General features: G+C 45.2%; 1 protein-coding gene across 2 annotated transcripts in view; it reads right to left on the reverse strand.

The window, feature by feature from the left end:
* LOC144822378 (uncharacterized) overlaps positions 1-26,875 on the reverse strand; it is a 1,092,528-nt gene that overhangs the window by 695,495 nt on the left and 370,158 nt on the right. For both annotated transcript variants that reach the window (XM_078679823.1, XM_078679822.1), the window contains one exon: positions 15,021-15,052. In XM_078679823.1, coding sequence (XP_078535949.1) covers positions 15,021-15,052 — 32 coding nt within the window. The remainder of the gene's footprint in view (positions 1-15,020; positions 15,053-26,875) is intronic.

Consider the following 26,875-nt stretch of genomic DNA (forward strand, 5'->3'; position numbering starts at 1 on the left):
TCTCTCTAAATCTCTCAATCTCTCTCTAAATTTCTCTCTCTCTCTCTCTAAATCTCTCTCTCTACATATCTCTCTCTCTCTTCTCTCTCTCTCTCTCTAAATTTCTCAATCTCTCTCAATCTCTCTCTCTCTCTCTAAATCTCTCTCTCTCTAAATCTCTCTCTGAATCAGTCTCTCTAAACATCTCTCTCTAAATCTCTCAATCTCTCTCTCTAAATCTCACTCTCCCTAAATCTCTCTAAATATCTCTCTAAATCCCTCTCTCTCGAAATTTCTCTCTCTAAATCTCTCTCTCTTTGAATCTCTCTCTCTCTAAATCACTCTCTCTAAATATTTCTCTCTCTAAATCTCGAAGTCTCTCTCTAAATCTCTCCATCATCCTCTCTTTCTAAATCTCTCTCTCTAAATCTATCTCTCTCTAAATCTCTCTCTTTAAATCTCTCTGAATATCTCTCTCTCTAAATCTCTCTCTCTCTAAATCTCAATCTCTCTCTCTCTAAATCTCTCTCTCACCCTTTCTCTATCTCTAAATCTCTCTCTCGCTCTTTAAATCTCTCTCTCTCTCTAAATCTCTCTCTCTCTCTAAATCTATCTTTCCCCCTCTCTCTCTCTAAATCTCTCTCTAAATCTCTCTCTCCCTCTCTCTCTCTAAATCTCTCTCTCTCCAAAACTCTCAACCTCTCTCTAAATCTCTCTCTCTAAATTGTTCTCTCTCTCTAAATCTCTCTCCCCCCCCCCCTCAGCACCCACCCTCTTCTCAATTTTTCCTCCCCCTTTCGGCATTGTCTCACTTTCAAACTCATCCAGAATCTTTCAACACTTTCCAACTAGCGCTAGGAAACACGCCGGGTGGAGTTTGCACCCTTCTGAAAAGCATACCCAGTCCAGGTTAGTCATTGTGTTAAAAGGGGACGGAGAAGTGGGACGTAATCTTGAGAAAATCCTTATTTTCTTAAATGAAATACATAGCACAGGGAGCACCTTTGTGAAATATGGAGCTCAGCATAGCAGCAGTTTCCTTGGCATCCGACAGGGGACACTGTTGGTTAGCTGTTTCTTTGACTTATCATTAGGGGCAGATGTACAAGGAAGTAGTGCTGCAGCGCGGCAACGCAAGCCCTTTGGCTGCGCCACGCTGCCGCATATTGCGAGATATTTACAATAATATGTCGCATTCCTGTGCTCTCCCCTACGCAGGCGCACAATCTGTTGCCATGCGCCAGCGCAGGCATGGTGCAAGGATGCCTGCGTCATGGAGAGATTGTTTTTGTGCAGGAAGGGGGAGATGGTATGTTTTCCATGAGACTAGTAAAATGCATTGTACTGAATGCCTGTTTTTGGTTGTGACTAAAAAAGGTTATAAAAAGCATGATTAGTTATTTTTTCTACCACACGATTCACTTATTGGTGGTGCGTTATTAATTTTAAGAACTGTGGTGACTACTACGTTGACGTAACCCCATGGAAAATGCTGATCGTTTGATCGATTTGATGAACCATTTTTGAGTAGACGTGTTTTTTCATGGAAATTATAGTTGCTGTAAATTAAACAAGCATTGGCATAGCCAATAGGTCTCGCCTTTGGGACCTTATAAGTGTTTAGCCATGCAACAGTTGGTGTTGTTCCAAGAAGGATATTGTGCTGTATAACTAAATACTTATAAGGCCCCAAAGGCGAGACCTATTGGCTATGCCAATGCTTGTTTTCTTTGTATTGAAACAGGAGGCAGACCGGAAAACACAGCAATATGGGATCTTGTGGGCATGCAAGTAGTCTGTTGCTAATTTCAAGGATTTCCCCTTGGCTAAGGTTAAGCTTGAGATATCCTAGAAAAGTGGCACGGTGGACTCATGGAATACTACCGCCTCATTCTGCCTGGCCACTCTCATTATTTGCTCTTTCTGACAGAAAGGTGCACCTTTGTAAGGACATCTGGGGTTAAACTGTTCATAGTTTGATATGTGTTGAACACGGTCTACTTCGATTGCTGGCTCTGCTCAGGTCTACAGTAGGGATGTGAATAGGTCCTGGACATAGCAGAGCAACTCTGAGTCCATTTCTAAGTTTACTATATCCCTGATTTGAACACCCAAGAGTGTGGTCAAGTTCAATTGCGGGTTCTGCTTAAGTCTGCAGTAAGGATGTGAATGGGTCCTTGACATAGAAACTTCGAGTCTGTTACTGAGTCTGCTATACCTCTGATTCGAACATTGTTTCGTTGTGGCCTGTTTTCTCCATCTTCTACTTTATCAGTGAGCCACTGGCATTTCTTGTCCAGTTTGGAAACCCACACTGCTAGTTCGTCCTTCTCATGTGCGCCATCTGCTGTTGTGACCTAAAGATGGTCCAGTCTCCAGACAACATGAGCAAGCTCACTCAGGGATTTCAAAAAATCTTACTGTAGAAGGTCCATTTCTTTAGTGAAGGCTGCCATTGTTGATTGTCCTCCTTCCTTGTGGTGGTCCCATTGTGGTGCCTTTTTTTTGTACCGCAGTGGGACCGCCAAAGCACCAGACACAAGGAGACTCGTAATCTGGCAGGCGGTGTCAGTATGACGTTGGCCGTGCTGGAGCGGGTCGATTGCGTGGCGGCCTGATCCCACACCGCCAAAGAAATAATAAGGCCCAAAGTAAAGATGGAATAAATAAAAAGAGAAGAAAAAGAAAAGAAAGCAAAGTTTGGTACAAGCGATATTCAAGAGATGCCATTAGTATCAAATAAGTCTGTCAATATCTTGCGGCATTCCAGAGATTCAGCATACTCGAAAATCCCAAACCCCCAAATTGGTCAATGTGCCGGATATTACAAAGGTGGACCTCGAATGGTTGCAGTTCACTTCTGGCACAGCTTCACTGTTAATTATATGTTGATAATCATTAGACACATTAATCACCTGTTGTACATTTGACACCAAGGGCAGGGTTGTGTTTTTATTAAGCTCAGGAGCATCTTCTAAATTCTGAGAAAGAAGAACCGGAGAATGTGTGACAAAAAACTCCAAGTAGCTGACACCATGTATGTACATGCTCTGTCACTCTGAGGCTAAATAAATCCTCGAATCCTGCAGTCTGCAAAGCCTGACCTAGATACCGCTGTCTGCAGATCCCCCAGCACCAACCAATCTAATGCTCGTGATTTAGCTCATATTGGCTTGGCATTTGAGGAATTACTAAGAATTCCATCACCTGGTCGGTTGGAAATGCGTTGAATATCTATTTCCCTCCATGAGGGTTTTCGATTTCGCATTTAGCAATAGGATGACAACCTGTAATTCACGGGGATGAAATGATTGCCTGTGAATTACAGATTTTCAAGCATTGAGAAACGTGGAAAACTATTCCCCTCATGTAATATGAAAATGATTAATTAGATAACACATGACGGTCTATCCCGTAGCTCTAATGGTTTTTCAGGGGTAAATGACTATTCTGTTTATAACCTAGCGTTCTACAATGCCAGTTGCTTAGTTTCTATGCTCTCTAATAAGGGTTAAGGAAACGGAGGCGAGGGAGATCAAGTGACTCGCCAAGGATCTCTTTGGTATGTAAACTCACGCGCAGTTAGTAAAAAAGTTTACCTGCAAAATGACCTTCTGAGCAGTTTTGAGCGCTCGAGCGCCCTTTTCTTTAACAGCACTGGCCACAGGTGCTTGAATAGACCAGCTCTATTGCAGATTGAGAGGATGCCCATTTTGCTCCCACACAGTATGTAGTGAGTGTTACCTCATGTGCATGGGAACAGTGTCGGAAAGCCACACCATATTGCACCCACCAGGTCAAAGAATGTCGTTTGGGAACCCACCACCACAGACTGGGTGGAACACAGTTTATCCACCTCTCCTGCCCCAATAGTTTCTTTGGCTGTAGGCATGGACGATCACAGGGACCTGCATGTATGCTACAGGTAAGTGACTGCATCAGCATGTGGTGGGTCCGTAGCCCATTAACATTAGTCTACGACCAACAGGTAATTGAGTTTCGCCTACAGGGATAGTTTTGAGTAAGAAAACACAGTGAACCAAGCACTGTCGCTATACAACTTGGAAGGACTATTCAGCTTCAATCATTCTGAGGTTAATAACATGACAGCCACTAACAAGCTATCAGTAATCTGGTTATTAGCACAATAAAATAGCAACTCTGTAGCATACATCATTTCATAGTGCAGAGGATTTCCGACCGACATCGCCGTTTTCAATTCTAACCAACAACTAAAGTGGTCGGAATTGAAACCAACCTGTCTGTCCGGCTGGATTCCGACGGCCGTAATCCCAATGGAAGGAAATTTCCTCCGTCGGGATTACGATGTCGGTTTCCGACAGCCTTTCCATGCTGGCCTTTCCGACACAGAAATCCTGTCGGAAAGCAACTTTGGGGGCCTATACCAGGGCACCTTGCCTCTGTGGCCTACGGTTGTGGATCTAGGGGTCACCTATGGTGCCCCCCTGTAAATCTCTGCACAGAGCAGGGCTTTACACAAACTCCCATTTCTCTATGGGAGCTTGTGCTACGGCCATAGCACCAGCTCCCATAGAGAAATGAGAATATGGAACAGCACAGTGTGCGGTTGCCTCGTAATCATGTGGTCGAGACCGCAGGCCCGAGGTCGGTCGGTCCTGAATCTGCAACGGTGTCCGTCTGAGGCAACTCCGACCGACATCGTAATCGGCCCATATGTGTTAAATGCTGGTTAATTGATTGTTAATGCGGTCTGTGGGAGTGGAGCACTTCCAACAGGCCTTTCTATTCTGGCTTCTTCATTATCTCCACTCCCTTCACCCTACATAGAACCAGAAGGGTACTCTTAGTTCTTGGTACTTACTCTCCAGATGAAGCAATAGTGCAAGCTGAGTTTCAGGCCTTAGGGATCTGGCCGGTAGGTAGGAAAGAGGGAAGGAGCAACAGCGGTAGTAGAGAGCAGTGAGCAGAAGATGGCTGGAGGGGAAGTGGTGGAAGTCAAAGGGCATTGAGGGATGACAGTAGGAGGAATTAAGCCATGACAGTGTTAACAAGGATAAAGGCAACAAAAATATGGGCAAATACTTATTGAGAATACAGATATTAACGTTATATATTTTGTATAGAAAGTCAAAAATATCTACAAATAAATAAAGACCACAATATTGTCAAAACATAGGTAAGTGTATCGACTTTTAACTATTATACACTATATTAACTTTAAAACACATAAAAAAATAACCCTATAATATACCAAATATGTCAAAAAATGACAGCTTACAAAATAAATATAAAAATATACACTTTAAATAATTGCAAAACAATAAACATATTTGAAAAATAAAGTTCTATTTAAAAAGAATTAAATACTAATAAAAATACCTATAATAATTCGAACATCATACACTACATATCATTTTTTTTACAATAACAAGCTAATTGAACAATTAAAAATAATATACATGAAGCTAACTTTTTTTGTAATTAATAACACTTTTATTGATTTTTAACAACATTGCTCTTGCCAAACTAACACCTTGGTTACCAAAGGTTTCCAATAGGCCCGCCTCCCCAAATAGACCCGCATGTGCCACACCTGGCATGATTACTCTTGCTCCACCCCACCATGCCCTTCCAGACCATAGTATGCCCACCATGTGCCCCAAACTCTGGGACTGATTTAGATGTAGGTGGATCAGGTCCTGCCATTGCTTTTTGCATTGGTCTTCCCACCTGCTGACTTGGCGGTCCGCCCTCCTTATTTAGATGTTGGTGGGTGCATGGGCAAAATACCGTCATAGTTCCGCCAGGAATCTTTGTCTGCATCATCGGCACCAAGGGCAAAAGTGGCTGGTGGCGGGATTCCAGCCAAGAGTCCCGCTGAGCTGATTACCATGTGGCTTTCCGTTGAGGCAACTGTTGCGGGAATCCCTCCTACATTGAGTTTGCGGAATTGAAGGAAATGAGGTAAAAATGTAAAGAAAAATCCTGCTTCCCTCTTCTGTTTCCGTCTCCTACACCATCGTTCAGGTCCCTCCTTTGCTGTCCCAACTCCACAATGACGGAAGAGCTAAGGTCAGCTACTTGTACAATTGTTCTACTATGTATTGTGTGTTGACAATTGCTGTAGCTTTGTGTATGTCTGTATTGCTCATACATGCAATATTTTTTCTTAGGTATAATACAGTATTGGTAATTTCCCTACTAATCAAGATAAAGTGGACACACCAGTCTTAACACACAAAAAATGTTGTTCTAGTGCTTGGGGGTGTTGTGCTAGTGGTGCTTCAATAGTGTGTATATGGTGTGTGAGTGGCATGCAATATGTAACACAAAGGTACATAATACATTGCCTACATATGTTTTGCATGCAAACCTGACATATGAGTATTGACACATTAGTAAGTCATACTTACCAGTCTCCACTCCACCAGGAACTCACTCGATTAGCGGCCTGACGCAAGGACACCACAAGCACAACGGGAACATCTAAATCGGCTTGGCGCAAACCTGCCAGCCTGACGGTGATGGAGTACTGTTAGCTACAGAGAAGACTGCAGCGGTAGCGGTCTTCTGTCTATTGCCACAACCTCTCAATACAGTGGGTGAACAACTGTCAGCTTAGCAGATTACTTGGGACACCCGCAGCGGCGGGACGATGGTAGTCCCACCAAGATCTAAATCAGGCTCTCTGTCTTACCTGTGGGGCATTCACTTGCAGTATAAATTGTCTCCTACAGCTTTGCGCACCAGTCTAAACCCTTCCTTCAGGCCTCCAGAAGGGGTACAGTAGAGGACCTCCAGTGTTTAGCTTTGTCTAATCACCACCACTATCCTGTCCTCCTGTGGTCCACCAATGTCCTCAAGGATACCCAGTACTGCAAGTCTAGTGTTTGTCTCAATTTGCTATCCCACCACCCTAGACAGTGCGGAGCGGACCCGTGACCAGTAGTACTGTATAACCGGGCAGGCCCATACCCCATGATAAAAGTCCCCCCAGGGCTCCAGCACACCCAGCCCCTCTAGATGCAATAAGGTGTGACCTATGCCTAGTGTAGGTACTAAAATTTGACGAGGTGGAATCGTACCAAAATTGCTAAGGTATGAGTGCCAGGCGTGTATCCCGTCTGTCTACTTCATCCAGTGCGCCCACCCACTCCTCCAAATGTCCCCTCGGACGTCCAGCTGGACAGGTGTGTGTTTCTTCCCGGGGTCTTGTAGATTAGTTAGATCCCTGCTTTCCCTAAGGTAGCTGTCAGCAACGGACGCTCGAGCGGGCTATACTCTGGGACATCCCCAAGGGAGTCCTACATTAAGCTAACATTTAAGATTAAAATAAATAAATGTATTATAAAAACGTATAAAATCAAGTTTAACAAATTAGCTTTGGAGAGGTAAAAATCACTACTCCCACCCCAACCTGAGCAACTGTAGGGAACGTGTTTGACTTAAAAGGGGTCAGATCACAATCCAACATGAACAAAAGTAAGGAACTTAGACTTTGGAGGTATTAGTTTTACTATTACCACTCCAACACAAGCAAAAGTAGAAAAAAAGTGTTGGGCTTTGAGGAGTGGGGGGTTAGATTTACTATTCCCACTGTGTTGGACTTGAGAGGGGTTTTATTCTTCTCCCTCCTGCATTTTATTAAATAAAGCATTTCAATAAAAAAATTAAAACATATTTAAAATAATACATTTATTTATTAAATATAAAACAGATACAATTTCATTTAATAAATGCAAATTTTATTTTACAAAAAAACAAAAAAAATTAAAATTAAAATTAAACACTTCTTCCCCACTACCCTTAAAAATAAACACCGAAAAACAATGAAAATGAATAAAAATGAATATTATAAAAATGAAAACTCATTAATATTAACTTAATTATTAAATAAGCCAAATAATAAAACAAATAAATAATAAGCATAACCTTAAAAAATTAATAATGAAATAAAGGGATACACCAATTAAAAAGTAATCAAAATCAACAAATAATTAAAATGATAACCAATCAAGTTACATGATTACCTATCAATTAAAAAAATAAATTACATTATAATTTAAAGTCTCAATTAAAAAACGAATTACATTAACAAAAACTTCCTACCCCTATCCCCTACAAACCACAAGCCCACTACTAAATTAACAATTTCTAATTAAATTAACAAATTAAACATTCCATCTAAAAACTTACAAAGTATACTAAAACATATTAAATACAAATATTAACTTAGAATAATAAAAAACTGATCTTTAGTCAAACTAACTTAAAAATAACGTGTACAGCTATATTAACTAAAACAATATTGTTCGCAATTATGGGCCTGATTAGGATGTTAGGAGGACTGGCCTTCGGTGGCGGTCCGCCCGATAGCCAGGATTGCGGTCCGATTGCCTCATTACGATGTGGGTGTTTGGAGCGCAGCTTTCGGACGAACAGACTGGCATCTCCGACAGTCTCAATGAGCCCGTCGGGGCATCGGTCGGACCGTAATCCCTAAAATGGGGGCAGTGCCTGGGCAGGTACCGTCTTGGGGATTACGATGTCCCCTTCCAACAGCCTGTTCATGGCGGTCCCACCACCATGGAAAGGATGTCGGAAGGGACTTTGGGGGCTCTGAGTCCAGCCCCCGTAGGCATCTGGTGCCTGGCACACAGTGCATGGATGTTCAAAACATCTTTTTCTCACGCACAGGCCGCAACGGAAAAAGGAATGTTTACGACCCCCTGCACGGCGGTCATATCGTAATTGGGCTGTCGGGACCACCGACTCCTTGTGGGACAGTCTCGAGCACGAAACTGTGGCAGTCAGACAAGCGGCCAACTGCCATCATAATGATCCCCTATATTAAAAAAAAATATTAAATACCTAAAAATCCATCTTCTTACTTTCTATATTCTGTCTCACAATATTTTTGACAAAAATATTTTTGACATTCTATTTCTGAACCATGTTATTTTTTTTACCCTTTATTTTATCGGAACACTGTTACAAATAATAGCGCTCTGCAAAAGAGATACAAGAGGGGACCAACGCCACCCTTAGGAAGAAGTGATTTATTTGTGCAGGTGTTTGCAGGGCTCAGCACCAGAGTTCATTTACAGGATTGTAAATTTATTAAGGTGCTTGCATTCATGATTGGACTGAATGTGCAATGACCATCAGTGTGACTCTCTTGAAGCACGTGTTACAGATTTCAAGCAACACAAACACATTTTAATTTAAAGAATGCATCTGTTACTACATAAATGGGGCCGTCGCACAAGTGCCACACATGGCCTCTACCAGGCTCCTCAACACCGCAAGCAGGGATTTAAACCAAGGTGATTCAAGACAGCGCTCTCTTGCGTGTATGCCCCTGCTGAACTAGTTAGCGATCTGGCTTGCTTTGCAGATAACCTGTCTTTTTTTTACTGAAATCTGGTACTTGTAGTTTGATGTACATTATAAATTGTGGATGACAAATACCATAATCCAAAAGAAAAAGCACTGGCTAAGCAATACACGCCAAATGAGGAAGAACTCAGACTCAGTCTGTCATGCCTAATGTGGAATTGCCTGTCTGTGACAAAAGACAAAACGTACAGTGTGTATGTGTGTGAATTGTTATAATGGTGTTTCTACAGGACGGTGCAAGAAAGAGTCAGTGCAGCATCTGCACTGCTGCCTTTTGCTTACAGGAAATAAATACCATATTTATAAAGAGTTATGCTTAATGATGTAATTAGCCACGCTTGTGCTAGAAATACTACTTTACAGCACCACTAGGGCCCTCATTACCAGTGTCCTCTTAATTTCTATGGGGCCACTAATAGTATCACATTTATGAGATTTTCAAGACTATTGCAGATCTCTATTCTCATGTAGAGATTTCAGCAGCTGGGAGCCAGATCCTACTGTGTCCCCCAATAATTTCTCATTTCTTACAGGGCCTTTAGGGCCCAACTCAATGGGTCTGGATTTTCCCTACCTCAGGAGTTACCTACATCTTTGAGATCTGTAACTTCGCAGATGGGGAAATTGTGGCCCATTTCTCATGCTTGAGCATTGCGCTAACGTTCAAAGGCAAACAAGCAGTATCTTGCATGAGATTTAATATTGCTGCACATGCTCCAGTGTAACCATCAACACACAGAAAACCACTTAGGGCCTGATTACGAGTCTGGCGGTCAGAGGACTGGCAGACTTGCGAGGGCGTGCGGTCCAGCCACCGCCACACCGTCAGTCCGACCGCCCTATTAGAACTTTGGCAGTCAGACTGCCATTGCACTGTCGCAACCGCCAGGGAACCGTGTTCTCTGGCAGTCCCGCAGCGGTCTGAGAGCTGCAATATGCTTGACGGTACCATGGGGCAGTGCCAAGCATATTACAACTTTCCTCACCGCCAGCAGTGTCATGGAGGTTCTTCCTCCAGGGCCCCCACCTGCCCCTATGCGCGTGGGTGCATGCAGCGGGGCAAATGTTGTGCCCCCCCTGTAGCTCTGCACCCCCAGTTCCTGCACCTGAAGGAAAGCACCACATGGTGCATTCATTCCCGTGCAGGAACGTTCACTGGCTGTCCCGGGGCAGTGCTGTTTTAACAGCACCGCCACAGGACCACCAAGCCGCCCGCTCACCAGATCACACAATTACTTGTAATCTGGTAGGCGGGCGGCAGTGACTCTTGGCGGTGCGGGGGCACGGTGGTGGTGTGCCGACCAATCCCACACTGCCAAAAGTCATAATCAGGCTCTTAGAATCAAGCTGCCTAAAATGTGTAACTTTGCAGATTATGCATGGAAATATCACTAAAGGTTGTAGTCTATTGAAAGGTAAGTCAGTATAGGAAAGTATAAAGAAAATATTCTTAACTTCACATCTACATAATTTAAAGATAAATATATCATCACAGTACTTATATATGGAGCGAGAAATAGAAAATCTATATATATTGTGGAGAAGTGTGGCTCAATGGTTAGAGCGGCAGACCCTGATGCAGAGGTCTAGCCCGGGACCAGGGTTCAATTCCCCGCCTCGGTGGGTCTTGGGCTCAAAATTCCACGGACCTGATAATTCTCGCCTCGGTGCCTATTCCAATCATGGAGCCCCACTCTGCAACTCTGGGCAATAGCTTGCTTAATCTCCACAACGGCCCCCACAACGCTAAGGATGCCTGGCCTCCACCTTGGGGGTGCCCAGGAGTGGACACCTCACAGGGAAAGGCAGGATGGGTTCCACAGCGGTATTCGTACAAGTGCCTTGAGACCCTTGCGGGTGAGTAGTGCGCTATACAAGTATCAATTTACAATTTTATATACATCTACCTGTTGATATTTTTGTCCCCAATAATATAGGTATAACAATATTCCCTTCTCGATATTCATGGTCCACACCATCACTCATTATTTGGGGGCCTATTCACAAAGGTAAACTCAAACTAGGCCTTATTACGGGTTTCGGCGGGCCTGGAGTGGGCGGCATGCCACCGCTCCGGCTCCAGGACTGCCAAAACTGACACCAGCCCGCCAGATTACAAGTAATCTTGTGATCTGGCGGGTGGCATGGAGGGCCCGCAGCTGGGCTGTTTAAAAGCTCATTGTGAGCCTTAAACAGCACAGGAAGGAGCGCACCATTTCGTACATTCCTTCCCGTACAGCTACGGGGGGGGGGGTGCATAACTACAGGAGGCACAACAGGTGCTCCCCTGCATGCACCCGTGTGCACAGAGGCACAGGCCCCCTTTTTTTGCCTCACCACCACCCTTTTCATGGTGGTTCTGCTACAGCACCACCAGCATATCTTGACCATGAACCGCTGCCAGACCACCACAGGATCATTAATCCACGGTGGTAGCAGTGGCTCAGTGGCAGTCCAAACTCCACACTTATAATACTGCGGGCGGTCTAGCAGTGTGGCAGTGGTCCGACCGCCAACATGACTACGATGGTCCCATTAACCGCCGTAGTCATAATGAGGCCCTAAATCTCCACGTGTAAGTTTACTCTCACGCTTTGGAGTAACTTTACTTCTTTTGGCCGATCACCTATTACAAGAGTAACATTAATCGAAAGTGTAGAATTACATTTCTCCTCCGCCTGAAATGGCGTGGAGCCAACTTTACGAACGTGAGTAACTACAACCAAAAAGCAGCAGTATTCTATAGCCAAAAAGCAGCAGTAGTCAGTCCAGCACCACACATGGCCAACTTTTGATACAGCAGCACCCTCTCATAGTTAATAATAGTGGCAGGGACTTAAACAAAACCCCATAGGAAGTTGAATTAAGATACATTATTTTGAAAAATTTATGTAAATTAAATTGATTGTTAAAAAGTTATATATAATTTAAAAATAAATATTATTTATTGATAATATATTTTGATAAAATGTTTTAATAGAATTGAATTTCAATTAATTCTATAAAGATCTTTTTTGTAATTTTTAATAAGTAAACATTTTAGTTTATGTGGAATTTTTTGATAAATATTTTCAAATAATTTTTATTTAAATTAATTTAATAATTATGTAGAAAAAGTTATTAGTTTAAAGTTAGTACTTGTAACTTCTCACTTGTAGGCAGAAGTGTCGGCCACAAGGATGGGGATCTTTTTATAGTAAAGTGTAACAAAAAGTATGAACATTTATTACACTTTAAAAAAAACAAAAAATATTTAATTTCAAAATATAAATGTTAAATAATTTTAGAAATGCTTTTTAATTTTAGAACACCATAAAAGATTACAGCATTAATAACTTAATTTGCATTTCAAATTGAATTATTTTTAATATATTATTTTTTCATTATTTTCCGTTTAAATTGTCAAATAAATTCCCTCCTAAAGTAAAGCAAATATTTTTTATAATGCACTAAAAATTATTTAAAGTGATGTATAAATTTAAACAATGTCAAATTTCAATACATTTTATATTTTTAGGATTTCTTTTTAATTTTACATTAAATGTATTTATATTTTTAATTAGAATACGGGGTTTTATTTTAAGTCCCTACCTCAATTATTTGAGGGTTTTGCAGTACCTATGGTTGGCCATTTCTGGTGCTGGGCTTACTCAGCTCTGAGTTGGAATACATATAATACTCTTTTGGATCTATTTTGGCTGTAGTAACTTTAGAAGTGCAGTTTGTGACTAGGAATGGGATTACTCACTTGTGGCTGAGTGCACACATATGCCCCCTCAAACCACTCATTACTCCTCCCTTAACCCTACATATTTTGTCGAAGGTATTCCCTATTTTCCAGCCACTCCCCTCTGTCCCTCCCACATTTTCCTAAAAAAAACGTAGGTTTATGTGTGCGGCGACTCTGCAGTTATGATGGAGATCACTGCACAGAAAAAATCAGTATAGGCAGAGGTGGAACCTCCAGAGGTAGGTTTGCGAGTAGCATTTTGTATACGTTAGTTTTACTTTTGTAGCACTACAAAATATAATACAAATAGCAGTCTGATAAAGGCTTCCTACATTTGTTCGTAGTTTGCACCAGGTTTCATATGATGGAAGGGTTACACGCAAAGCAAGGTCATTCTATTTTTGAAGATTTGCCATTGATCTAAATCCTAGGAGCGTTTGCACTGTGCACCCTTTGTATAGATTACCAGGGTTGTGGTGGTATGTGTTGTAAAAGTATTGAGCACCTCACTCACACCACCTTCAACTTAAAAAGGTTCCCTTTGCATGCAAAAGGTAATCAGCATTGCTGTTCATTTCTCTTTGCGCTGCTTTGGATCCTAGCTGGATCCAAAGCAGCGCAAAGAGGAATGGTGGAACCTCAGGACCACCGTACTAACGGTGGTGGTCCGATCACCGCCATCGCTGCGGGTCTGCCTGCATTATTCTGAGTATGACGTTGGACCTCCACAGGACCTGCACCTCTGCCAGGATCCAGGATCTCACAGCGGTCATGCAGCAGAAAGGGACAGATATATGCTGATGGTGCAGTTGATTCAACTCAAAATCCTGTGGACAGGCGCACAACGGACATGGCGGTCCTCCTGTGGGCTCAGTAGTGGCAGTGCTGCAGGAGGACCGCCTAACTCATAATAAGACGCTTAGGGCTAGATGTAGGTAATTCTAATTTATCAACTCTAGAATACCGAATTTTACCGATTCGGTATTCTAGATTCGGTAAATGAGATGTAGTAAAAAATTCGGTATTTTTTACCAAATCTGTAGGATTCTGTAATTACCGAATCGGTATTACCGATTCGGTAATTGTCATTGATTCCTATGGGCCTGAGGCCCATAGGAATCAATGTCAATTACCGAATCGGTAAATATCGATTCGGTAAAAATACCGAATTTGCAAGGGGGGACAAGGTGTCACTTTGACACCCTGTTGCACACCTGATTATGGCATGCCCTAAGGGCATGTATGTGTGTCACATGGCACAGGTGTACATGCACAGAAGTGCATGTTCACAGGAATTTGTTATTTACCATGGAATAGTATTCGCCTACACCGCCCCACAGGATGCTGAAGTCTTAGCCCTAGCACGTACCTACTCTAGTGAGACCTGGACATGGCTTTCAACACCCAAAACCTCACTCTAGGTTGCCTAGCTGTATACTCCAGAGGCCCATATGCTCTTTGTCCAATAAAATAGAAGCTTACATTCTAGAGGGTAGATTTACAAGCCCCTTTCACCACTTTTGCGTCACTTTTCCCATGTTAAAAATGAGGCAAAAGTGGCGCAAGGGCCTTGTAAATAAGCCCCTAGATGTTTAAAGGACGCATGACCTACCTTTTTTGCGCTCTCATTTATTGTGCATGTTATAAGCTGTACCGGTCGCAGGTGTGCATCCTACCAACTTGCTCGATATTCAGACAGGGGATGCCAGTGATTTATGCTGTGCGTTATGCAAGTGGTCAGATTACTGATTCTTATTATCATGGTTAGCTGTCACTGCCTCAGAGGCAGGCAGGACATCCCTCCACCCCCCGCCCCAGAAGGACCCATTTAATTAGTTCATGTACAAGATTTTCTTGAACATTGCACAAAGGTCATTAACCATCAAAGTGGCAACAATACATTTCACCGTCATCGGAAGGAGACACATACCTTGGCGACTTGGCGGCGCTTCGCGGGGAGACCTAAACACAAATATAGCTAATTAGTCCATTGCAGTTTGATAATGCATTTCCCAGTTTAAACAGACACTAATAAGCAACAATCCTAACTGAATTACATTTTTAATTAACTTTCATGTTTGAAAAATCTCGTAACCACTAATAAAAAAGCAAATTGATTCCAAACGCACATCTTTTGTCGGTATGCCATATCTTTTGCAAGTTCAAAACGTACACAGATGTCTGTTTATAAGTAAATATGCAAAAAGAAATTGCTGGCTGCCATTTTACACGTTATATCATATGTTAATTTCAGTTATGCGATGACATATATTGTTGTTAGTAGAGCGATCTTCTATCATTGCGATGGGTTATTTGCGCTGATACTAGGGATGCAAGTCTGTAGATAATATAGTTGATGACAGCATTAAGAAAACCAAGGTTTTTTAGTGGAGTGCAAAATATGAAATTTTCTTATGTTAAATATAGCAAAACGATTTGAGAATTTCATGAGATTTTGCGAAACTCTCAGCACAGCATTTCTTGTTAAATTGAACACAAAGGCATACCTCACATTCAATAGTGGAATGATAAACCGGGATGGGGACTAGTTTGAGGAGAAAATGTCTCCTACAAGACTCTTGTCAAACTAGTTCCCTTTAGAAGAAAAACAATTGTGAAATTTTGCACTAAAAAATGTGCAGAATGTAACAGATGTTGAATAACCGAAACTGTGTACATTTGGGAATATGTCAGGCCTAATAACTTTGCACAGGCCTGGTTTTTAGAAGGATAAAGTTGACCATATAAGTGTTAGTCTCATGTATGTTGACAAACAACATTTTACAAGATTTTGGTACTGGATCACTGCATAAGTTACATTTTTTAATTACAGGACTCTTACAAGTTTGTAAGCTGATGCAAAATGTTTATAAAGTAAGAATCTTGTTTTGACCTAACCTATTCAATATTACAATGGTAAATATTCCATGTAGTTAGGAATGAGTGAGGGGGGCGTGGCTTGGACGCCGACGGGGATGGCGGCGTGAGCTGGTAGCTCTGCGCCCGATCCCGGTTATTCTCCTGATAATTCTCCTGGTCGTTGCCTGTAACACAGCACTGGACGTTGTAACACCTGGGGCAGCTGTTGCGACCAGTTCTGAGTCGGAGGAGGGGTCCGCTAGGCGACGACATTCGACGGAGCTGATCGGGAGCCCGGTGGTGACGACAAAATGGCGGCGGTCCCCGGCAGCACAGGGAAACTCTAACTCGATGGCCCGTGACTGAGAGGGGGCACCAGGTCGAGATTCAGATCCAGACCGTGGCGCACTTGTTTTCTGGAGGTGTGCACCGGCGAGCGGATGGTGGGGGACCCCCCTGATGGCGGCGCTGCTGTGGACAGTTCGCTCCGTGTTGGAGGCCTAAGATGGCGGTCAGCGAGGTGACGCACTTGGAGGTGCACAGTGTCTGCCTCGCTATCTGAGGGGGGCTTTGCTCAGTGGAGTAGCTCCGAGCGTGGTATTTGACGGCACACCCTTGGTGGAGGGACCCCTGAGCAGGTACCGGCACCCAGAGGCCCGGGTCCCCCGAAGGGGCCACGGTGACGTCGCGACTGAGGAGCGAAAGGCTTCGAGGGCCGCGGTGGCGGGGGTGCTGAAGCCGACGCAGCAGCCCGATCGTAAGATGGGACGGGACGATGACCAAGGGGCCCATGGGTCTCCCATGGACTCAACACAGGAACAGCGGCTCAATAAGCGCCTCGATGATATCCTGGAGGCTATAACCTCGACGAAGGAGTCGTTACGCCAGGACATAGCACAGGTGGCGACGGGACTGGGGCTCCTGAAAGCGGACCATGCCAAACTGGTGGACAGGGTTAAGGACACTGAGCTGTCCCTCCAAGACCTGAAGCCAGCTGTGGTCACGGCGGAACATAGGTTAAAGGATGTGCTGACCCGCCTGGAGATCCTGGAACGGAAGGCCGAGGATGCCGAAAGTCGCAATCGGCGCAACAACGTCCGAGTGGTGGGCCTTCTGGGAAAATCAGAAGGTGGGGACATTGTGGAGTACCTGGAGAACTGGTTCAAGACTGTGGTTGCTCCGGAAGGCCTTTCTCCCTTCTTCACCTTGGAAAGAGCCCACCGGGTCCCGGCCAGGCCGCCTCTGCAGGGTGGACCTCCTAGACCGGTGGTGGCCAGAGTGTTGCATTTTAAGGACAGGGACCTGTTGATTCAGAGAGCTCGCTCGGCGGGACCCTTCCAGGTGGAGAATAGTATGGTTACGATATTCCCGGACTATGCTCAAGACGTTCAGAGGCGAAGGGCCTCCTACCTATCGGTGAAGAAAGAACTACGTGAAGAAGGGATTCAGTACTCTCTGCTCTTCCCGGCCAAATTGAGGGTTATCATGGACGGAACTACGCATTTTTTCCTCACTCCTGAGGAGGCCTGGACGTGGCTGGAAACGTACAGAGCTGGTACGGACCGCAGAGGGAGGGAAGAGTGGGAACGGCCGAAGCCGGTCCGGGTGCGAAAATCGCAGAGAATCCGCAGGCGAAATAGGGCGCTGCTGAAACAACGAACTGATCTAATGGCCGCCGACAAGCGAGGAGCTCTGGTGGCGACAGCGGCGATCACAGGCTCCCAGAAAAGTGGATCAGCAATGGGGTCGGACTCTGAGGAAGCGGAGGAGAAGTCGGGTCCGGAACTTTCTGATTTGGACAGTGCGGGAGGCCCTGTGGTCACGCCTCAGACGGCGGACGAGATCCTCGGGGAATGAACCTTTTGGAGCTGGATTTACTGGGACCTGGCCCTGCTGCAGCGGATATCCTGAGTATCCATTGGTGCTGGACTTCAGGTGACGCACTTTTATACGGGATGTCGGACTTGGAGTGAAAGCGGCGCATGCCGCCCGTTGGCCCAGACCCGCCTCTTCTTGCCCTTAAGGCTTACTGTGGTGACTACCACAGATTAGGATTGTGTGTGTTGTTAAGGGGGTTTGGATGGGGACTGATGTGTTATTGGGTCCTGTTCTGGGGGGGAGGACTGAGGGAGTTGTATGGGGTGTTGTGTTTGGGGGTCAGTGCTGTTTGAGTGTGGGCGGGATGACTGGTACGCTTGAGGTGCTGAAAGATGATCATAACGGGGACTTCACCTGATTTGAAATGTCTAACATGGAACGTACGTGGCTTGCAGACTATGGCAAGGCGCCATAAGGTACATGCATACTTGGTGCGACGTGGCGTCCAGATTGCCCTGCTTCAGGAGACCCATCTCACCAAGTCGGAATGCAATGCCTTGCAGAAAAGGTGGCGTGGCCAAGTGTTTGGCACAGCATTCTCTGCATTTGCTAGGGGGGTCTTGGTGTGGGTGCGGGCTGGAGTTCCCTTCCAGGCTACGAACCAGGTCATAGATCCGAGGGACGATTTGTGGCGGTGGAGGGCAGGTTATATGGTAGGGATGTGGTGCTTTGCAGTGTTTATGCCCCTAACTCGGAACAAGCCCGCTTCTTTGATAAATTGTCTGGTTCTCTGGCACATTTCCTGGCGAGACAGGTCCTATTAGGGGGCGACTTTAACTCGATTGCAGATCCACTGCTGGATAGGTCACACCCACCATTACATTCCTCCCCGGTCCATAGGCTGGCTACACAGAGGAAGGCGTGGCAGAATCAATGGGGCCTCATAGACGTTTGGAGAGGTCAACACCCTACTGATAGGGACTACTCCCACTTTTCCGCACTCCACGAGTTGCATGTTCGGATCGACTCGATCCTCTGTAACACTACAATAGCAGCCCTGGTGTCGCATTCGGAGTACTTGACCAGGACCATATCTGATCACAACCCCCAGTTGGTGCACATCAAATGGCAACGTGTTCGAACCGTGATTCCCACTTGGAGGTTGCGGCCCGAAACTTTAGAAGACGGGGCTTTTAGTTCTGACCTCCGAGCGGGCATCGAGGGTTATTTTGCCGTCAACGATGGGACCGCCACCACCAGGGCTTTAGAATGGGACGCGTTCAAGGTGGTGGTCAGAGGACTGTGCATAGGAAAGTACTCCGGTGTACGGACGAGCCTTCTAGCTGACGTGGACAAGGCGGAGGGGGCACTGCGGGACCTAGAACGCCGGCGACCGGAACATCCGGCCCTGCACCCACAATTGTTGGAGGCGAGGGAACGAATGGCTGTGGAGACTGAACGTCTGAGGAGTTATGACTACCGGTTATACCTGACGAAAGCTCATGTGGAGGGTGATAAGGTGGGAACGCTGCTGGCGAAATTGGCCAACCCGATTCCCAGGGGCTGCCCGATCCTGAGTATACGTGATGAGTCGGGTGGGATGGTCTACTCCCAAACGGCGGTTCTTTCCCGCTTTCTCAATTACTACACGACTCTTTATAGTGGCCAGCTGGAGGTGGGGATCCCCGAGATAGACGATTATCTTGCAGAGCTCCAACTCCCGACACTGGATGAGGATAGTGCTAAGGATCTAGGTAGCGCAATAACGCTTCCTGAAATAAGGGGTGCGATCAAGCAGATGGCCCGGAATAAAACACCGGGTGTGGATGGCCTTCCAGTGGAATTTTATGCTCACTATGTTGATGTTCTGGCGCCTAGACTGCTGGTGGTGTATGCCGAGGCGCTCGAACTGGGATACTTGCCTCAGTCGATGAGAGAGGCTCTGATAATTCCACTCTTAAAGCCGGGTAAGGAGGACGTCGAAGTGACCTCCTATAGGCCATTGTCCATGCTAACGGTGGACTATAAAATTCTGAGCCGCATTCTGGCTACTAGACTCTTGCCCCACATGACCACGCTGGTCCATCCCGATCAGGCTGGGTTTATCCCGACCAGAAATACATCGATCAACATCCGCCGCCTTGTGCGCGTATTGGATAGTTCATGGGACCCGGACCAGATGCCAGCAGTATTGTCTGTAGATATCGAGAAAGCTTTTGATAGCTTAGAGTGGAGCTATCTCGACAAAGTGCTGGAGAAATACGGTCTGGATGCACACTTTGGACGCTGGACGAGAGTCCTTTACTCCTCGGCGTCTGCCAGGGTGCGGCTGGGCTCGGTGATCTCTTCTGACTATCCGGTAGGGAGAGGCACGAGGCAGGGATGTTCTCTTTCCCCGCTGTTGTTCGCACTGGCGATGGAACCCTTGGCGGCCCGGGCTAGAACAGGAAGGGCCTATGCCGGAGTGCTGAGCCGAGGGTCTCCACAGTACACCTCACTCTATGCGGATGACTTGCTGGTGTTCTTAGAGGACACGGCTATGGCCCTGGATGGGGCGACTGAGTTGTTGTCGCTTTTTGGGAAGCTATCCGGCCTTCGGGTGAACTGGAACAAGACCTGCCTCTTTCCGTTGCGGGAGGACGCGCCCAGGCCGCAGCTGGCCCGGATCATTATCTGGGAACCTTCGTGCTTTACCTATCTGGGGGTCCGCATTTACCACGGCGTCAATAACCTGCTGGACGGGAATGTGGGGCGTTGTATACGGGCCTTGAGAGGCTGTATGGCGTTCTGGGTGACCCTTCCCCTTTCGATACAAGGCAGGGCGGCGCTGCTGAAGATGGTGGCCTTGCCCAGGCTGCTTTATTATTTCCGCACGCTGCCGCTGTGGATCCCACAGAGGGTCTTTAGGGAGTTACGCACCATGACAATAGACTTCCTGTGGGGACATGGCCGACGCCGTGTGGCTCTGACCACGCTCCAGAGGCCAAGAGCAGAGGGTGGCCTGGCGGTACCTAATTTTGAGCTCTACTATTTGGCGGCGCAGTTGCAGATCCTCACTCAGAACGTGGCGAGAGTTTTCAGAGGCCCAGGCCGGAGGGGAGGGGGTGCAAAGACATGTACTATCTTATATAGTGATGCAGCAGAGGCTCGAGTTGCGCGCTCTGACGCTGGAGGAACGTACCCTACGTTTGTGCTGGAACAGGAGCCAGAGGCGAGTGGGGGTAGCCCACCCATACGCTCCTGAAATCCCGTTGGGTATGTTGACGGCACTACCGCATGGTGGGGACTGGTCCCCGCTCCTGGATTGGGAGGAGCTGGGTCTCCACATGGTGGGCGACCTTTATGCCGATGGCGAATTGTTGCCTTTCCGGGTGGTGCAGGACCTCTTTGGTGTCCCGGATGGTGGTTTTCTCCTTCATGCGGCTGTGACGACGGCGATCCGTAAACACTGGCAGATGGGACAAGTGGAGCCTGGCACGACTACAGCCTGCCAATATGTGGTGATGGCAGCGGGCACTTATAAGGCGATCACTTGTCTCCACTCCCGGATGTTGGCCGAGGGCTTGGAACCACTTACAGTCTTAAAGTTGAAATGGGAGGACAGCCTTGGTAAGCCGATACCAGACGCGGTGTGGGGCCACATACTACGGAGGACGTGGAAGGGGAGCAGAAATGCCCGGTTTCAGCTGGTACACTTTTTTGTAGTGCATAGAGCCTACCTTACCCCGGGGAAGATTAGGAGACACTTCCAGGCCCTTGACGCTGTATGCCCTAGATGCATGGCGCCTGCTGTGGAGTTCGATCATATGTTGTGGAGCTGCCCGCAGTTGGGAACTTATTGGTCCGAGGTGGGGGAGCTGCTTCAGGCAATCACTGAACGCCAACTGGAGTTTGATATGGCCACCTGTTTACTGCTTTGGTTTCCCCACACGGCTAAAACAAAGATCACTAGTAAATTTATTGACTTGGGGCTCATATTGGCACAGAGGGAAATCACCTGGCACTGGAAGTCGAGGGAGGGCCCATCCAGTAGGAGGTGGACGAACGAATTACTGAAATGGGCCCAGGGAGAGAGTACAGTCAGGTTTCAGCAGGCCACTAGGACATCCAATGAGAAGAGCATGGAGATGGCGAGGGCATGGGAAGGGCTGGTGCAAGCGCTGAAAGATCATTTGCTAGAGGATGAGAATGACGATGAGTAACCACATGAGGGTTCCATGAGACACAACTAGATATACTGATGACCGGATCTCTTTGGATCATAAATGCATATATTGAAATAAAGCCCACACCAGCAGCGACACTGACGGGGGTGGAGGGCGGGAAACTGGTTTTTTTTTGTAGCAGTACAATTGTTGGGCTGGATGAGTGTGGGGATGGTGAAAAGCAGATAATGGTTCAAGTGACTGCCTGAGGACGGAGATTTTCCAGGCTTTCTTTCTCCTGATTTTTGTTTCTTCTAGACATCGTGTGGCTACCACCGCCCGACCTCCGGGTTGTGGGCTGAACGGCTGTGTTATGTTCTCTACGTCCTCTGATGATGGTCACCACCGACTGTCGTGTTATTGAAATGTAAGCTTGTACTCCCCACGAATCTGCAATAAAAATATATTTTAAAAAAACAAAAATAGTTAGGAATGAGTGAAAAGCTCCTGTTAGGGTTCAAAACATGTTTTGTGAGTGAGGAGTGTTGTTTGCCAAAGTGCTGCCATCATTAGTCACAAAATGTGCAGAAATTACAATTTCTGTATTTTTTAAACATGTTTAATGGGGGGGGGGGTTTCCGGCATTTCCCACATTTTTATGTATATTTGGGATAATGTTACTGATGGTTACTGGCAGAGAAGCTAAACACCTACGTGGGACAACACCGTACACAAAAGAGACTCCTCCATACCCCTCCCCACTCGAACTCGATTTAAAGAATCTTAAAACATCTCCTTCACAACTCCCCGGCTCTCGATGTATAGTATTCTAGAGCTAGCCAGCCTGGTTTACGTTTTAGGGAAACACAATATGCATGAATATATTGATTGAATCCAGCTCCCGTTCTAGTAAGTTAGAAAGCCCTGATTTTGATACACACCAGCCTTGACCCGTGAATGCTTGTTAATACTTTCCGCTTTACATCCAGCGGTCTAGTGCAGGAGAGTCTCGAGCCCTGCTACCTCCGGATTCCTCTCCGGTCTTCTTCGTCTACCCGCAGTCAGAAACAAGCCAGGTAGGACATGATAATATTTATATATCCTTGGTCGCAATTTCTGTCCTCGACTATTTCCAACCGCGGAGGCACTGTGCACTATAGCCCTGACCGCTCCTTTCCATTCAGTATTTCAGACAAGGTGAGCAGCTCTACCTATCGACTCCGGACCAATTCCCGGGCATCCTGACCCACGAGTCTTTTTACCTCTCCTCTTGCTTCTACATCCAAGTGCAGGTAGGACACGGGATCGTGTTCCTGCCGTTTTACCATCTATGTCTGTGTATTTATGGGGACCCCTTGAATTGACTAGTCCTGACTGCCACCTACCCTTGTCTTTCAGAAAATTCACACGATGTGAGGTCAATCTCCACTTTTGCAGCCCCTGCGCGTTCATTGCAGGTAAATGGCAATAATCTTCCCTTTCCAGTCAGAGAGGGCACTTATGTATTCACACTACTAGCTTGACACCACTCCTTAATTTCTTTTCAGTGAAGAACTCACCCAGTCCCCGTCCTGAGGAGAACCTTTAATTATCTACGGTTCGAAACGCGTTGACCCCCCAGCCTGTAACAAGAAAGAAGGGTGCAGCCAGGGAATAATTAATACCACTGCCGTGGGCCCTAGCTGGCAATCTTGAAAACATTCTATCACAGGTCTTGTGAGACAGGCAGGCAGTTTCATTGCATTCTTAGTTCCGCCTGTCCATTGGTATATAAGTTTAAGGACTGGTTTTTTTTTGTTTTGTTTTTTTTGGGGTTTTTTCTGTGTAATGCTCCCCTCCTGGTGTAATGCTTCTCATGTTTCAATTTGTTTTGTATGTAATAATTATGTAATAAGTCGTATGTTGATGTTGTGAATTTTGAGTATCTATTGTGAACATTCTTTACACATGTATATATTGCGCACATAATTGTCTGTTGTTGATTCGACTGTTTTGACAAGATATTCCTTCGAAGACATATGGACAAATTTATGAAACTCAATTAAAAATGAAAATAAATCTTTTGTAATACAATACTTGTGGTTCACCCAGCACAAACTGGCTGAGTGCGTCCTAACTCATTACAAAACGAACCTGACTAGCCACTTTGTTCTGTTTTGCGATTGTTGAGGTCCAGGCTGGTCAGTTTTAGGACCCAATACCTTCTTTTGTTTACAAATTGAACACAAAGGCATACCTCACATTCAATAGTGTAATGAGAAACCGGGATGGGGACTAGTTTGAGGAGAAAATGTCTCCTACAAGACTCTTGTCAAACTAGTTCCCTTTAGAAGAAAAATAATTGAGAAATTTTGCACTAAAAAATGTGCAGAATGTAACAGATGTTGAATAACCGAAACTGTGTACATTTGGGAATATGTCAGGCCTAATAATTTTGCACAGGCCTGGGTTTTAGAAGGATAAAGTTGACCATATAAGTGTTAGTCTCATGTATGTTGACAAACAACATTTTACAAGATTTTGGTACTGGATCACTGCATCTGTTACATTTTTTAATTACAGGACTCTTACAAGTTTGTAACCTGATGCAAAATGTTTATAAAGTAAGAATCTTGTATTGACCTAACCTATTCAATATTACAATGGTAAATATTCCATGTAGTTAGGAATGAGTGAAAAGCTCCTGTTAGGCTTCAAAACATGTTTTGTGAGTGAGGAGTGTTGTTTGCCAAAGTGCTGCCATCATTAGTCACAAAATGTGCAGATATTACAATTTCTGTATTTTTCAAACATGTTTAATGGGGGTGGTTTTCCGGCATTTCCCACATTTTTATGTATATTTGGGATAATGTTACTGATGGTTACTGGCAGAGAAGCTAAACACCTACGTGGGACAACACCGTACACAAAAGAGACTCCTCCATACCCCTCCCCACTCGAACTCGATTTAAAGAATCTTAAAACATCTCCTTCACAACTCCCCGGCTCTCGATGTATAGTATTCTAGAGCTAGCCAGCCTGGTTTACGTTTTAGGGAAACACGATATGCATGAAAATATTGCCAATACACATAAAACACACACATTTACATACACAAACACATATATGTATTCACTAAACAAACTTTGTTAAGGGACCTATTTTTTACCAAACTTCAGAAATTCCCCTCAGAAAACACTGCTTAAGTGAAGTTACGGGTATGAAATATTACCAAATCCTGTGATATGGCCAGTTAAGGTTAGTTACAAAAAAAACACAACACCTCCTGCCGTCTTGCCCTTCCCCCAATGGACTGCTGGAGGCCTCACACATGGTGTGATAGATGTGGTCACAAATGACACTGATTTCATCACTAGCGACATTACATATCACTTTACCGTTGATCAATGACATCTTATACAGACTTCTAGCAGCAGAATCTTTACCTTAGAATTTCTACAAGAAGGCACGCAGCGGCAAGATGGCCGCAACCTGAGAAGCTCCGGCGCACCGAGCTTCACTTCTCGCCGAAGGAGCCTCTTAACCGCAACGCCGATGTTCGCGGACGAAGGCTAACGCATCGAAAACTGCCAGGAGTACGCAGCCATGTTTCCGACCGATTCAAGCAACAAGTAATCTTTTTTTCCCCTGCATTAAGATCTCCTCAGCGATGGCGACTGCCCTTTTGCGCATGTAAAATATAGCGTGCATTTAGCTCACTGACTGCTTCACAATAGATTTGGAACCAACACCTCCTGCTACTTTCTCTAAAAGCTAATTTGCTTTTTTTTCTTATCTGCAAAAGAGACTCTTTTTCTCAGCAGAATAAAGGGCCTATTTTCATTTAGGCAGTTTGAATTTGTTTCTCCTCAGCACCATGCCAGCTTTATATTTCTCCTTGCAGCTGTTTCTGTTTCCGGGTACTTTTTTGTCTTCTTACACTACCAATGTTTAATGCATTCTTTAACTGCCTGCATATATATAGCATTTTTTATGTGCCAACAGTCTAGTCCAGCATTTTATTGAGAGCCACTATTCATTCTCTACAACACTAACATATTCAAGGTAATATACGCCTGTTGGTTGCTTTGGCTCCTCCTGATATTTCACTTGGTGGCGTTCTCTGTGACAGACGACTGTCTTTTCTCTTGCAGTAGCTTTTTGGAATATTATCTTTCTACACCCCTTCGCTCTGCTCATTATAACCAGAGAAACTTTTTTTGTCCTTATCTTGGTGTTTTTCATATTTTGTGCTCTTAATTCGTCACATTGATCTTTATGTCATGGATTACTTGCAAACTTCCAAGTCTCAGGGTGCTGCGGGAGCTGCTTCTGGAGATCGTAAAGATACAACAACGAACTCTGGAAAGCGACTCAAGAAGGACCTCTGTTCTCTGCCTAAGTCACCTCCTCCCCTCACGCTGGAGGATATTATGGAAGAATTACGCCTGATTCGTTCCTTTATGTTTGATACCACCGCTATTCTTCAAAAGATTGAGGAAAAATGGTCTGGCCTTGACTTGAGACTGTCTGATGTTGAGCAGAAGTTAAGTGATGCGCAAAACATAATTGCTAAAGTTGACACCCTCACTAAAGAGGTTACCCAATTTAAGAAAACTGCAGAGGATTTAGAAAATCGAAATCGCCGTAACAACTTACGCATTTATGGAATCCCGGAGGGTTCCCGGGGGTTCTGATATGATCTCCTTCCTGAAAATCCAAGTCTTACAGATTGCTAGCCTACCTAAATCAACAGATTTTAACATTCAAAGGGCGCACAGATTAGGGCCTAAATCTGCTTCCTCTTCTACTAAACCAAGAGGCATCATCGCATATTTCCTGCAGTATTCTGATCTTATGGCAATCCTCAGTGCGGCCAAACAACACAAACAGATGCTATGGTCCGGACATAAAATCTTTTTTAGTCAAGATGCCTCTAAACCAACAGCTAACAGATGTAAATCATTTCTTGATCTCAGACCAG

The sequence above is a fragment of the Lissotriton helveticus genome, chromosome 3_1 (genome assembly GCF_964261635.1).
Source record: "Lissotriton helveticus chromosome 3_1, aLisHel1.1, whole genome shotgun sequence".
NCBI lineage: Eukaryota > Metazoa > Chordata > Amphibia > Caudata > Salamandridae > Lissotriton > Lissotriton helveticus.